General features: G+C 45.7%; 1 protein-coding gene and 1 long non-coding RNA gene across 10 annotated transcripts in view; one reads left to right on the forward strand and one right to left on the reverse strand.

Annotated features, from left to right (window-relative positions):
* Positions 1-12,204, forward strand: part of LOC102458603 (uncharacterized) — a 155,560-nt gene that overhangs the window by 140,907 nt on the left and 2,449 nt on the right. The window lies entirely within an intron of this gene.
* VAV3 (vav guanine nucleotide exchange factor 3) overlaps positions 1-12,204 on the reverse strand; it is a 248,862-nt gene that overhangs the window by 117,166 nt on the left and 119,492 nt on the right. For all 8 annotated transcript variants that reach the window (XR_016350269.1, XR_016350268.1, XR_012905973.2 and 5 more), the window contains exons 9-12: positions 9,457-9,556; positions 5,142-5,237; positions 2,618-2,686; positions 339-425 (exon numbers count right to left, since the gene is read on the reverse strand). Coding sequence is in view for 5 of the 8 variants with exons in the window: in XM_075936644.2 (XP_075792759.2) it covers positions 339-425; positions 2,618-2,686; positions 5,142-5,237; positions 9,457-9,556 (352 nt within the window). In the remaining 3 variants the exon portion in view is untranslated. The remainder of the gene's footprint in view (positions 1-338; positions 426-2,617; positions 2,687-5,141; positions 5,238-9,456; positions 9,557-12,204) is intronic.

The following is a 12,204-nucleotide window of genomic DNA, read 5'->3' on the forward strand; positions in this document are numbered from 1 at the left end:
TCTACAAGAGTGAAAGGAAACTTACCACCTTTTGGTCCTACTAAGAACGATAAGACATAAATAAACCCCTTTTATTCTCTAGAGTGTCACTCACCAAGAGATTTTGGGCACTGTGCAACAAAACTGATTTACCCGAGTGCATCTAAGAAAATGGAGAGGAAGTTACTGTGTACAGATTTCATTCCAGGCCAGCCAAAAGAACACCACATACACATATCTGAATTTTACCCATGCTTCTAGTATAATACAAGATGGTAAGAAGCAGCCAGATATCAGTAAAGTAGAACAATGGTGAAAAGCAGAGATAAACAAGGATATAAATAGAGCCTATTACATACCACATTCTCTATAGATAACTGAAACTGTTTAATTTCACGGAGGGTTTCATTATCTCTCTTCACTTCATTTACATATTGAGCCAAGTCCTGAAGGACAGAAAAAAAGAAGGGGGAATATTTCTGTGAGAAAAATGTCAATGCATTTTTATGTAACTGTATTTATCATCCTTATTTTGCCTAAAATTACACAATAAGACTGTTTTAAAAGTTATTTTAAGTGTTCAGAATGTGCTGATATACCTACCTAAGTATGCAAGTTAAAAAAACAGTTCTAGAACAGCTGGACAGAAAACAGTGTTCTCATCTGTAACATTTTTGTAAATTCTAAACATTTTCACATTCTGCACTGAGAGGAAACCTAGAACTTTGGAATTTTTTTGAAGAAAAAAAAAAAAAGACTCCCAAAAAAGCCAACAGTCCAGTGGTGAGAGAAAGCAGGCAGGATATCAAAGAGTCAAGTTCAAGGCCCTGCTTCAGTAGATATTTAATTATTTAAACGAAGTGGAAGAGTTCTAATAGGAGAGACTGAGCGTGACCCACCCCAAATCAGCTAGAAACAAAGAAGCACTGCTATCAGCTGGGCTAAAAAAATTAACAGGCAAATAAGATCATTGCCACCTACAAGAACCAGTATTTAAGTTAAAGGTAGTTTGCTCCAGCCTGGTGGAATTTCTCTTTCAGTCAGGATACGTCTACACTGCACAGCTATTTCAGGATAACAGAGGTATCCCAAAATAGCTACCCCACGTCTTCACAAGCCGCCCATTATTTAAAAATATTTTTTGAAATAACGGGCATGCTATGTCAGCATCCTGGTAACCCTCATTCCACTAGGGTTAAGGGATGTCTCGAAATAGCATATTATTTCAAAATTTGGCACTGTGTAGATACACCAAATTTCAAAATAAGCTCATTCAAAATAGATTCAAAACCAGATACGCAATTTGCGTAGCACAATTTATGCATCTCATTTCAAGTTTAGGGTGCTGTGTAGACGCACCCTCAGGGAATAGGATATGTCCTTCAGTCTTGACATTTGCACATAATTGCAGAGATCTGATGACAACCAGACCTGGGTAAAAAAATTTAACCCAGTTGAGGTTCTAATTGCTCATATGTGCAGTAATATGGGCTAGATTTAACAGGGTGCCCAAATATCTACAACTTCAAGACCCAGGCATACAGTGAGAAGGCAGCAATGCAAATATAGCAAAAAAGAAGGTATATTATAGCAGACCAACAGCCATATTAATTCTCAGTTCCCATGCATAATAATGGGTCTAGCTGACACTGGAAAATTAGTCTCTTACAACTATAATGTTGGAATGTGGGAAATGTTAAGGTACATTTTGATCCTAAGACATGGACCAGAATATCTTCTGTATTTGTGCATTAAATGTGCTAGTAAATTAGCTGCTTATCTTTTTCTATTAAACAGAAGGTGTTTATCCTTATTTGTATAGCCTCAACAGTCTATAATCTGTAATATCAAAGAGCAAAAAATAATAGAAAATATCAGCTAAATGGAACAATCATCCAATATATTAACCAAGAGAAGGATAGCGAGGGAAAAGAGAACCAGAACCATAATTGAACTTAATGCACAGCATCAGAAGAAAAGGAAACCGACAGAGTACAGCTATTTGCAGAGGGAATTGTAGACTGCAGAAAGATGAAGCACCAAACATGCAATGAGATACTGCTACTTTAAAGCATTTGCTTGTGCCATTTGCAATAGCATATGCAGTAACGGTCACTAGGAGAGATATTAATGCTTTCTAAGCCATGGCAAGAAAGGTATTACTTGGATATAAGTTGTGAAGAAAGAGAATTGCGTTTATCTCGCTAAGAAACCATTATCCAAAATCTGAGGTGACCTGCAGCAATGAAATTTTTACTACATTTTGTAAAATGCCAGTAAAAGTGGGAATGGCACATTTTTTCCCCAAACGGTTAGGAGGATGGAAACTATGGGACAGAATGTTAAAGTTGGAATGTTAAAAGTAAATAGAAACCAGTCATCTCTACTTCATATCATTTAAAACCTACTGAATCAGTTACCAAAAGCCTTTAGCAATATATTTGATTTAGCCTACTTACAGGAAGGTTTGTGGCTAGTTAACAAATATTTGCTGGATCTATCATGAATTGCAAGACCTCCTTCAGCAGAAAATATATTATGAACTTCACCACTGCATTCCAGTGTGTGCTGAAAAATGCCCCCAACCATTTTAACAGGTAGTGAGGATGTAAACATCTATCTACCGTGTCACACTTACCTTCATTGCATCGAGTGCCAGCTTCAGGTTTTCCTTCTCAGCTGGGTCAGTAGTGTGCTTCACCAATTCCTATTTGGCAAAATGCAGGAATATTTCTTAAGACAACTGCTCACTCAGCCAGTTACCAATCAGTTTACATATTTATCACTGAAATAAAATGATTACTGCACAGTGGTTACTCTTAAAATTTGTGACTTTTGCCTTAAATGGATAACAGCCCTATAATTTACTTTTTTCTCTATTATATCTACTATAAATTTGAGAGAGTGAGTTTGTCCGTGAGCAAGCGAGAGAATCCGTCTGTTTGTTCGTCTGTTTGTTCAAGAACTCCTCCTAAACGGTAAGAGCTAGGATCAACCAATTTTGTATGCAGCTTCCTCTTATCCCAACTTAAAGCAAGGTCAGAGTTTGGAGAAGCTCCTTACCCCCAACACATACAGGAGAGCATAAAACCATACTGAAAAGAGATAGAATGACTAGGCAGATGAAAGAGGCTGACTAGGCACGTGACCCTTCACCTCCTTCCCCTGATCTGGTAATGTCCCAGCCCTCAGATTCCCACTCCCCTCAGACACCCTGGGGCATCACATCCCATCCCCACCCCCATTTGTACGGGAACATTGATGACAGTTCCCCTTCATCAAGGAGTGAAGGCGAAGTGCACCCTTTACTCCATTCCTCAGTCTAGCTGGGGAGCACAAGGGGCAGACAAACCAGGACTTGCCCCAGCCAGGAGAAATGCACGTTTTTCCCAGCTGTGTCCACTGGAGCTGCAGCAGCCTTGGAGAGGTGCTTCTCACCTGGCCCCAAGCTGCTGCAGTGAGAAAGGGCTGGGGTAGTCCTCTCTCCCTGGGGAAGCCTGCATACTGAACCCGCATCTCCAGCCCCACCCAAGAACAATGATTGAAATGAAATAAAATAAAATAAAAAATAATTAAGGATCCGAGCAAAACCAGGTAAATCTTCTAGTTCCCTATATTTATAATGGTGCACAAATTAGGAATTACCACAAATAGCTAACTGGTAAGTATTATGTGTGAGCACTGTCCTTCCTAAATATTAGTAATATTTGACAATAAACAGTCAGTAAAAGTTAATTCTATGTTTGTAACAATTAAGCTTAGCAGTCAGATCCTGACTATGTGTATGCTGAAAGCCCAGGCAAACCAATATTAGATAATTTTCATGTTACCAACAGTAACATGACTAGTCAAAACTTCAAAATGTGAGTTTGTTTGCAAAGAGGAAGTAGGAATAGATGCTGAAAAAATCTTCTGCTAAAATATGTGACTTAGCTAAATATTCTTGAAATATCTGCATATACTGTCAAGATATGTAATCCAAAATCAGGTTTATAAAATTGTATAGAAATGTAGCTCATCTTCTACTTAAGAGTAGTGACAATGCCATTATGCTATTTGATATACAAAAAGATGCATATAGCCATCTAAAATCTAGAAAAATTAACAGGTTAGTTAAAAGTAAAAGAAAAAAGAGAGACACCCCCAAGTTATGTTTTTCTGACTGCATTTTAAGAAGAGGACCATATGTTGCATCCAAAAATAGTATCTTGCTAAAATTCTATAAATTGGTGGAAATAGGTGCAGTTTTTCTAGCAATTTTGTGGATATTTTGCTCCTGAAAGGACTGTAATATATTTTGACACCCCATTACATAACTGATTGTGGTTTTATAATGCCTCCCATTTTAAAACACTATGAGTGACAATCTTTCATATCATTTTTTTCATAATATACAATTCATTATATTGCCTTGGTTCAAGTCTCAAATATTTTTTTTAAAAGTGGTCCTGTTTTGGTGGGTTTTTTTCCCCGATTTTCTGTTGATGACCTGCATTTATATAGATATATTTGAAGAAATGTAATGTGGTAGGTCTACACAAGCACTGCAGAGTCAAAATTATGCTTCATATACAAGTAGTAACTCTTTTTAAAATGACATTTAACAAGCATCAGCAGGGCTGACGATCTAATACAGTAATATATTTCTTTGCTGCTGAACTAATGAGTCTCCTGGAACAGCTATCAAATTATATTTATAAGACTCACCATCCTCATTATACAGGACTAACTGTGGAAGCCAAGAGCTTTGTGGGTTATAATAAGAAGCATTTCAAAATAAATATGGTTTTATTATAATTTACTATAGCAGGAAAGTATCTTATGGAATGCCAGAGTTTTGTTCAAGCTTAGTCTTTTGCGGGTAGTGGTCTACATTACAAAACCACCACTCTCATAGTCTGCCATAATTATCTTTTACAGAAGCTATTAAATGAAGAGGCTCATATACTAGGGAAGTGACTGTTCTTCTCAGATGTGCTTCAACTTGTGGAAAGACCACCACAGAGGAGCCTGAATTACACCGTATCTGACTTCCAGACAGATTAGTTGCAAGCCAAAGCCACATAACCATCAGTCCTCACTGAACCCTCATTAGAACAATCCCTGATGATAACCCATTTCAGCTTTTCTCTTAAACACTTTAAACTTCAAAAATAAAGTACCTGAAGCAGCAGATGATATTTTAGTACTCGTTGCATAGGAACCACTAGAAGATCCCGCAGAGTAAATTTCCCATTATTGGCCCTCTTGGAACATTCCTAGTTTTCAAAAATTAAAGATTCAACTGTGATTTTTGTAAACATTTTGTAATTTCAAACACACTCCTAATTTTTTTAAGTAAAAATATAAGTTTGCTTGATCACCTAGATATTAGGAAAAAATTATCTCCATAGTCATGTGTGCTGGACCAAATCTATGGCTCAGAACACCCATGAATTTTGAGATATTCAAGATCTGGATCCAGAACCAGATCTCATTCTTCAAGTATTCAGATAGAAGGCAGAGAAGTGTGGTATCATATATATAGTAGCCCAGTGTCTGTGCGTCTGTAACGCTGACGTACACGACCATGCCTCCTGGCTGTGTACGTCAGCGCCCCGCCCTCCTTCCCCTCGCTCCGTGGCGGTGCGGGCCGCACGGCCCCCCGGACACCTCCCCCCGCCAGCGCTGCTTCCCTCCCCCCTTCCTCCGCCCCCCATCATCCCCTACAGACACACAGCCCCCAATTCCCCCCAGCTCTGCTTTCCACCCCCCTTCCAGCCAGCCCCGCCCCCTTCCCTCCCTGCGTGGTGCACTGTGGCTCGCTGCGCCACTCCCAGCTGAGCGGCACTCCTACCGTGCCCTGGCGGGGGAGCAAGCAGCAGCAAGCAGGCCTTTGGGGTCCGCGCTCCCCACACATGGGGAGCACAGACCCCAAAGGGCCGCTTGCCGCTGCTTGCTCCCCCGCTGGGGCCCAGCTGAGCGCTGCTCAGGTGGGCCCAGCAGAAGCGGCGGTCAGCTGGGCCCAGGGTAGCAAGCAGCCCTTTGGGGTCCGCGCTTCCCATGCGTGGGGAGCGCAGACACCAAAGGGCTGCTTGCCACTGCTTGCTCCCCCGCTGGGGCCTGGCGAGAGCGTTGCTCAGCTGGGAGCGGCGCAGCGCGCCTCGGAGGGGGAGTGAGGGGAAGGGAGGCAGGGCTGGCCAGAAGGGGGGTGGGACGCAGAGCTGGGGGGATCGGGGGCTTTGGCAGAGGATGGGGGGACCGGAGGAAGGGGGGAGGGAAGCAGCGCTGGCAAGGAAGGGGTGTCCAGGGGGCTGGCCGGCAGGGAGAGGGGGTGGGAAGCAGAGCTGGGGGCGGATCGGGGGCCATGGGGCTGGACGAGAGGAGGGGGGCAGGAACCAGACCTGTCAAGGGGTGGGGGTGCAGCCACTGGCCGCAGCTGGACCCCAAACGGCCGCTTGCTGCCGCTTGCTCCCCAGCCGTGGCCCAGCTGAGTGGCGCTGGCACTGTGCCGTTCAGCTGAGCCCCGGTGAGACAGGAAGGGGGACGGGGCGGTGATGTACATGGCCAGGGGGCGGGGCCGTGTACATCACCGCCTCCCCTTCTTCCTCTCGCCATGGCACTGCCCCGCCTCTCCTCCCCCATGGCGGCCCAGCTGAGTGCGCAACACTCAAGGAGGGAGGAGAAGGGGGCAGGGCAGTGATGTACACGGCCAGGGGGCGGGGCAGTGTATGTCACCGTCCCCCTTCCACTCCCGCTGTGGCACTCAGCTGAGTGCTGCGCCCCTCAGCTGGGCCGCCGGGGGAGCCAGCAGCACAAGGGGCTGTTTGGGCTCCCCCGGCGTGGGAGGGGAAGGGAGCGCGGTGATGTACACGGCCCCAGCTCTGGCCCCGGCCGTGTACGTCACCGTCCTGCCCCCCCTCCCTCACGGCAGCCCGGCTGACCAGGAAGCACTCAGCCAACTGCCACGGCGGGAGGGAAGGGGAAGGGGAAGGTGAAGGGGGGCAGGGAGAGACGGAGGGGAGAGAGAGGCAGGAGGAGGAGGAGGAGAAGAGAAAGGGAGAGTGAGAGGCAGGAGGGGGAGAAGAGAAAGAAAGAGACGGAGAGAGAGGCAGGAGGTGGAGGAGAGCTGAGGGGGAGGGAGGCAGTAGGAAGAGAGAGAGAGAGAGAGAGAGAGAACGAGAGAGAGAGCACTCAGGAGAGAAGACCTGAAAATCCCGTCTTATGACGGGCTAATTGGCTAGTAAATGCTATAATCAGAGATATCACACAGAGTTTTGTTGATGTGAAGCTGTGCATGTCTACAAGAGCAACAGCGACAGTAGTTAGAATCACTGAGGTAGTGCTGAAAAGGTAGTTCAAGGGTAACACTGCAGCCAAATAGCAGACTCTTTGGCTACATCTAGACTGGCATGATTTTCCACAAATGCTTTTAACGGAAAAGTTTTCCATTAAAAGCATTTGCGAAAAAGAGCGTCTAGATTGGCACGGACGATTTTCCGCAAAAGCACTTTTTGCGGAAAAGCGTCCGTGCCAATCTAGACGCGCTTTTCCGCAAAAAAGCCCCGATCGCCATTTTCGCGATTGGGGTTTTTTTGCGCAAAACTTTTGCCCGAACAGGAGCAGCATAGTATTTCCACAAGAAGCACTGATTTCAGACAGTAGGAAGTCAGTGTTCTTGCGGAAATTAAAGCAGCCAGTGTAGACAGCTGGCAAGTTTTTTTTGCAATTGCTTTTGCGGAAAAACTTGCCAGTCTAGACACAGCCTTTGTCTTATCAGTTGAAGGCATAAACAGCACAGCAGGCATGACAACGGTATGACTTGAAGGTGACTAGTAAATCTAAAAACTAGAAAGCCTATTTATCACAGATGGGATAATCTAACTCCCATCCTTCATGCTCACTTCCTCACCTAAGCTGATGAGCTGTACGCTGTGTCCTGTAAAGGACTAATTACCCTCCAACCCAAAGAGGATATGAAGCACTGTGTCTCTTATGGCTCCCCTCGGGTGGTGTGTTTCACACATGATCCCTTGTTCAGAGATGTGCCTATAGACAGTGTTTAGACTTTAAACATTATTCTAACTATAAGCATATTTTACTCTCAGCTACCTTCACTCTCACCTAGCACACCATGAGAAAAATGTTTTATTGACAAAAATACTTCTTGAGTGAAATTCTGACCCAAGTGAAGTCAATGGCAAGACTTCTTCTGACTTCAGTGGTGCCAGGACTTGATCTCTTCTTTCTCTATGTGACAAGACTACAGGCAGTCCCCGGGTTACGTACAAGATAGGGACTGTAGGTTTGTTCTTAAGTTGAATTTGTATGTAAGTAGGAACTGGCGTCCAGATTCAGACACTGCTGAAACTGACCGCCAGTTCTGACTTACATACAGAATCAACTTAAGAACCCCAGGCGTCCCCAAGTCAGCTGCTGCTGAAACTGATCAGCAGCTGATTCCAGGAAGCCCGGGGCAGAGCAACTCTGCCTGGGGCTTCCTGTAGTCAGCGCTGGTCAGTTTCAGCAGAAGCTGACTTGGGGACGCCTGGGGCAGAGCAGCTGGGGTGCTACTGGACCAACCCAGCAGCACCCCATCTGCTCTGCCCCAGACGTCCTGATTCAGCCGCTGCTGAAACTGACCAGCAGCGGCTGAATCAGGACCTGGGGCAGAGCAGCTGGGGTGCTGCCGGGTTGGTCCAGTAGTGCCCACGGGCGCTGCAGGACCAATCGGCAGCGCCCCAGCTGCTCTGCCCCAGAGTCCAAAACAAAAGCCTGGTCTGCTGGGGGGGAGCACACTAGCTGCGCTCCCCCCCCCCCCCAGCAGACCAGGGACACGGGGTTGCAGAGCCGCAGAGGCAGCGGGGTGCCGCGCCTCTGAGGCTTTGCTCTGGCAAAGCCTCAGAGGCGAGGGACCCCGCCACGGCTGCGGCTTCAGTCTGGGTGCCTGTGGTCTGCTGGGGACGGTCCCCAGCAGACCACAGGCACCCTGACTGAAGCCGCAGCCGCGGGGGGGTCCCGCGCCTCTGAGGCTTTGCCAGAGCAAAGCCTCAGAGGCGCGGGGAACCGCCGCTGCTGCCGCTCCAGTCTGGGTGCCTGTGGTCTGCTGGGGACCGTCCCCAGCAGACCACAGGCACCGGGTCTCAAGGGGCAGCAGCAGCGGTTCCCGCGCTTCTGAGGCTTTGCTCTGGCAAAGCCTCAGAAGCGCGGGAACCCGCCCGGTGCCCCTGGTCTGCTGGAGACGGTCTCCAGCAGACCAGGGGCACCGGAGCAGCTTACGAACGGGGCTTTCTCGCCCCGACTTCCGGGGCGAGAAAGCTCCGTTCGTAAGTGCGGATCCGACATAAGTCGGATCCGCGTAAGTCGGGGACTGCCTGTATTTGATCAGTTACTCCAATTAACAAGTCGGGGGGAGGAGAAACTAGTAGATCCACATGTAAGAATGGGCAGTTATGAGAGCAGCAAAATATTTTTCTACATAAAAATAAATATTAATACCTCTAACTTCAATTTAACATCTTCTTTTGTCTTAGAGATGTTGTCTAAGCAGGTGATGGCTGTCTCCACTTGACTACAGTACTGTCCATAAATAACCATTCTAAAACAAAGCAAGAGAAAAAACAAACAGGGGGTTAAAAAATAAACAGTCTTGGTTCACGCTTCACAAACATATACATAGATCATATTCTTTCTTTCAGTGGATGCTGTATCTACATATCCAAACACAATAACTTGGCCCTTGATGTATATTAAAAAGCCTCCTCCAAAATATAATTAATTCTGTGCATTTTTCAATCAAGTGCATATTTCAAAAATACTAAGGGCCATAAGCAGAGTGCTATAAAATCATTTCAATTCACTGTAATACTGACACAATAAAGCACTTCTTTCATGCTTGCAAGGTAATGTAACTGCTGCTTTACAGCATCAGAGTCATTAGTATTTACAATGTTAAGAGATAGATTTCAAAGGATGTAATGAATAAATTCTGTTATATAGGATTAGCATAGGATTAATTATTTCTGCTCTTTTTATGACAACAGTGGGTTTTGTAAACTGATTTAATGGTTTTTATTGAGTTTACATTCCGTGACACTTTTGGTCAAAATAATAGTTAACAAGTAAATGCAAGAAATTCTCAACAGCAGTCAAAGATCAGCATGGTCCCCTCTGGCTGATTTTTGTAAAATTTTAGTAGAAAGAATCCAGGTTTGTACCAGGAACATCTTACTCCCTTCAATAATGATTCATTCCACTCTTCTCAAACTGCTCTAAGGGTATATCTAGACTACATTTTTTTTTTGAAAAAACTGCCCTTTTTTGAAAAAACTTCACCTGTGTTGTGTTTTTGAAATTAAATTGAAAGAACGCAGAGGGTTTTTTGACATTGGTAAACCTCAAATTACGAGGAAGAACACCTTTTTGGAAAGAGCTCTTTCAACAAAAGGCATGTGGACACAGAACAGGGACATTTTTCGAAAGAAGAGGCAGTCAAAGAAAGCACAGGTGCCCTGGTCCATTCTGCGAATAGCAATCAGGGCTTTCTTTCAAGAGAGCATCCATGCAGTCTGGATGCTTTCTTTCAAAATAGTAGATCGCTTTTTTGATCTGGTTTTAAGGTGTGGACACTCTCTTTTGAAAAAAGCTTGCAGTCTATACGTACCCCAACACTATAGAGATGACTCTTATTTAAACTGTGAGCACCATCTTTTTTCAGGCTTTACAAGCCTGGGTTCTTGCATTGTTTTTAGTCTCCCCCTTAAACACATTTTTAATCTTAGCGTCCACTTCAAAAGTGATACTAACTATAATCTTTCCCCTTCAATTAATGTTTTAATCTATACTGCAATGCAAACAGAGCTAGACACAGTCCTTCCTTCATAAAATCTGCAGTTTCCAGCGAGCTTCCTTAAATTACATTGCTTCTTTCAGAGTAAAGGAACATACTGAAACAATTGTTCCTGTAGTTCCCTTCTACACCTTTCTATTTGCCTTCACTGCCTGTATCCTTCCAATAATCACCGCTTCCCTCAATCTGTCACCACCTACCAACACCAAGGGCGGTCCGTGCCTATAGACAAACTAGGCAGCCGCCTAGGGCGCCAAGTTACATGGAGCGCCAAATTCCAAATACCCTGCCACTTCCATTTTCTCTTCCCCTTCCAGTGCCTTACCTGGGGCACGGCTTCCCTGCGGCCAAGAGGGGGGTAAGTCCTGGGAGAGGCAGCGCACGGGGGGAGTTTCCCTGCACCGCAGGGTGGTCAGCCCCAGAGAAGCCATGCGCCAGCTTCCCCTGCCGCGGGAGGGGGGGTCTGCCCCATAGAAGGAAAGTGCCAGCCATCTTCTCCTGCCTGGGGGAGATTGGCCCTGGCAGAGGCACGTGAGGGGGTTCTCTGGCTGTGGGGGGGGGGGGAGGGTCGGCCCTGGGGAAGGAAGTCGCCGGCTTTCCCTGCGCCACGGGAGGGCAGGGGTCGCCCCGGGAGAGGTGCATACCGGCTTCTCTCTGGGGGGGAGGGAGGGGGAGTGGAATCTTAATAGGAGGCGGGTGCAGGGGACTCTTCCCCCCCCCCACTGGCACTCTGTTCCCTCTCCCCGACCCCCAGCCCCCAGCCACAGAACTCCATCCCCAGTCCACCTCTTCCCAGCAAAGAACATCTACCTGCTTTCTCTCAAGCATAGTGTGACTGCATCAACCTCTTCTCAAACAGCTCAATTGGGTCCCCAAACATTTCAATTTCCAGATCAGAAATGACTTAATTAACACCTTCTAAGGGCTCCTAAGACTGTCCTCTCTTCCTCTCGCCATCCTGTTTCACTCTTCTTTCATTCTTAGGCTATGCTTACACTGCACAGTTATTTCAGAATAAGCTAATCCAGGATAGTTATTCTGAAATAGCTTATGTTGAAATATCACGTCTACACTTCACGTCTACACCAGCCTCAAAACTAATCTGAGGCTGCCTTCCCTAATGTCGACGAGCTATCTTGATTTAGAGCCCCAGGAGGAATAACTTAGAATGACCCTGGTGAGGGGCAATTTTGAAATAGCAGAAGTGGGGCGTCATCACACACCTTATTTTGAAATAGTTATTTCACAATAGGCGTTATTATTCTGCATAGAATGAGGTTTACAGAAGTCAGAGTAAGCCGTCTGAAGTAACGAAATTGCTGTGTAGACACTCACATTGTTATTTCAGAATAACGGCTGTGATTCGGAAATAAATTTGCTGTGTAGACACACCTTTA

This window comes from Pelodiscus sinensis, chromosome 9, assembly GCF_052426305.1.
Source record: "Pelodiscus sinensis isolate ZL-2025 chromosome 9, ASM5242630v1, whole genome shotgun sequence".
Classification (NCBI taxonomy): domain Eukaryota; kingdom Metazoa; phylum Chordata; order Testudines; family Trionychidae; genus Pelodiscus; species Pelodiscus sinensis.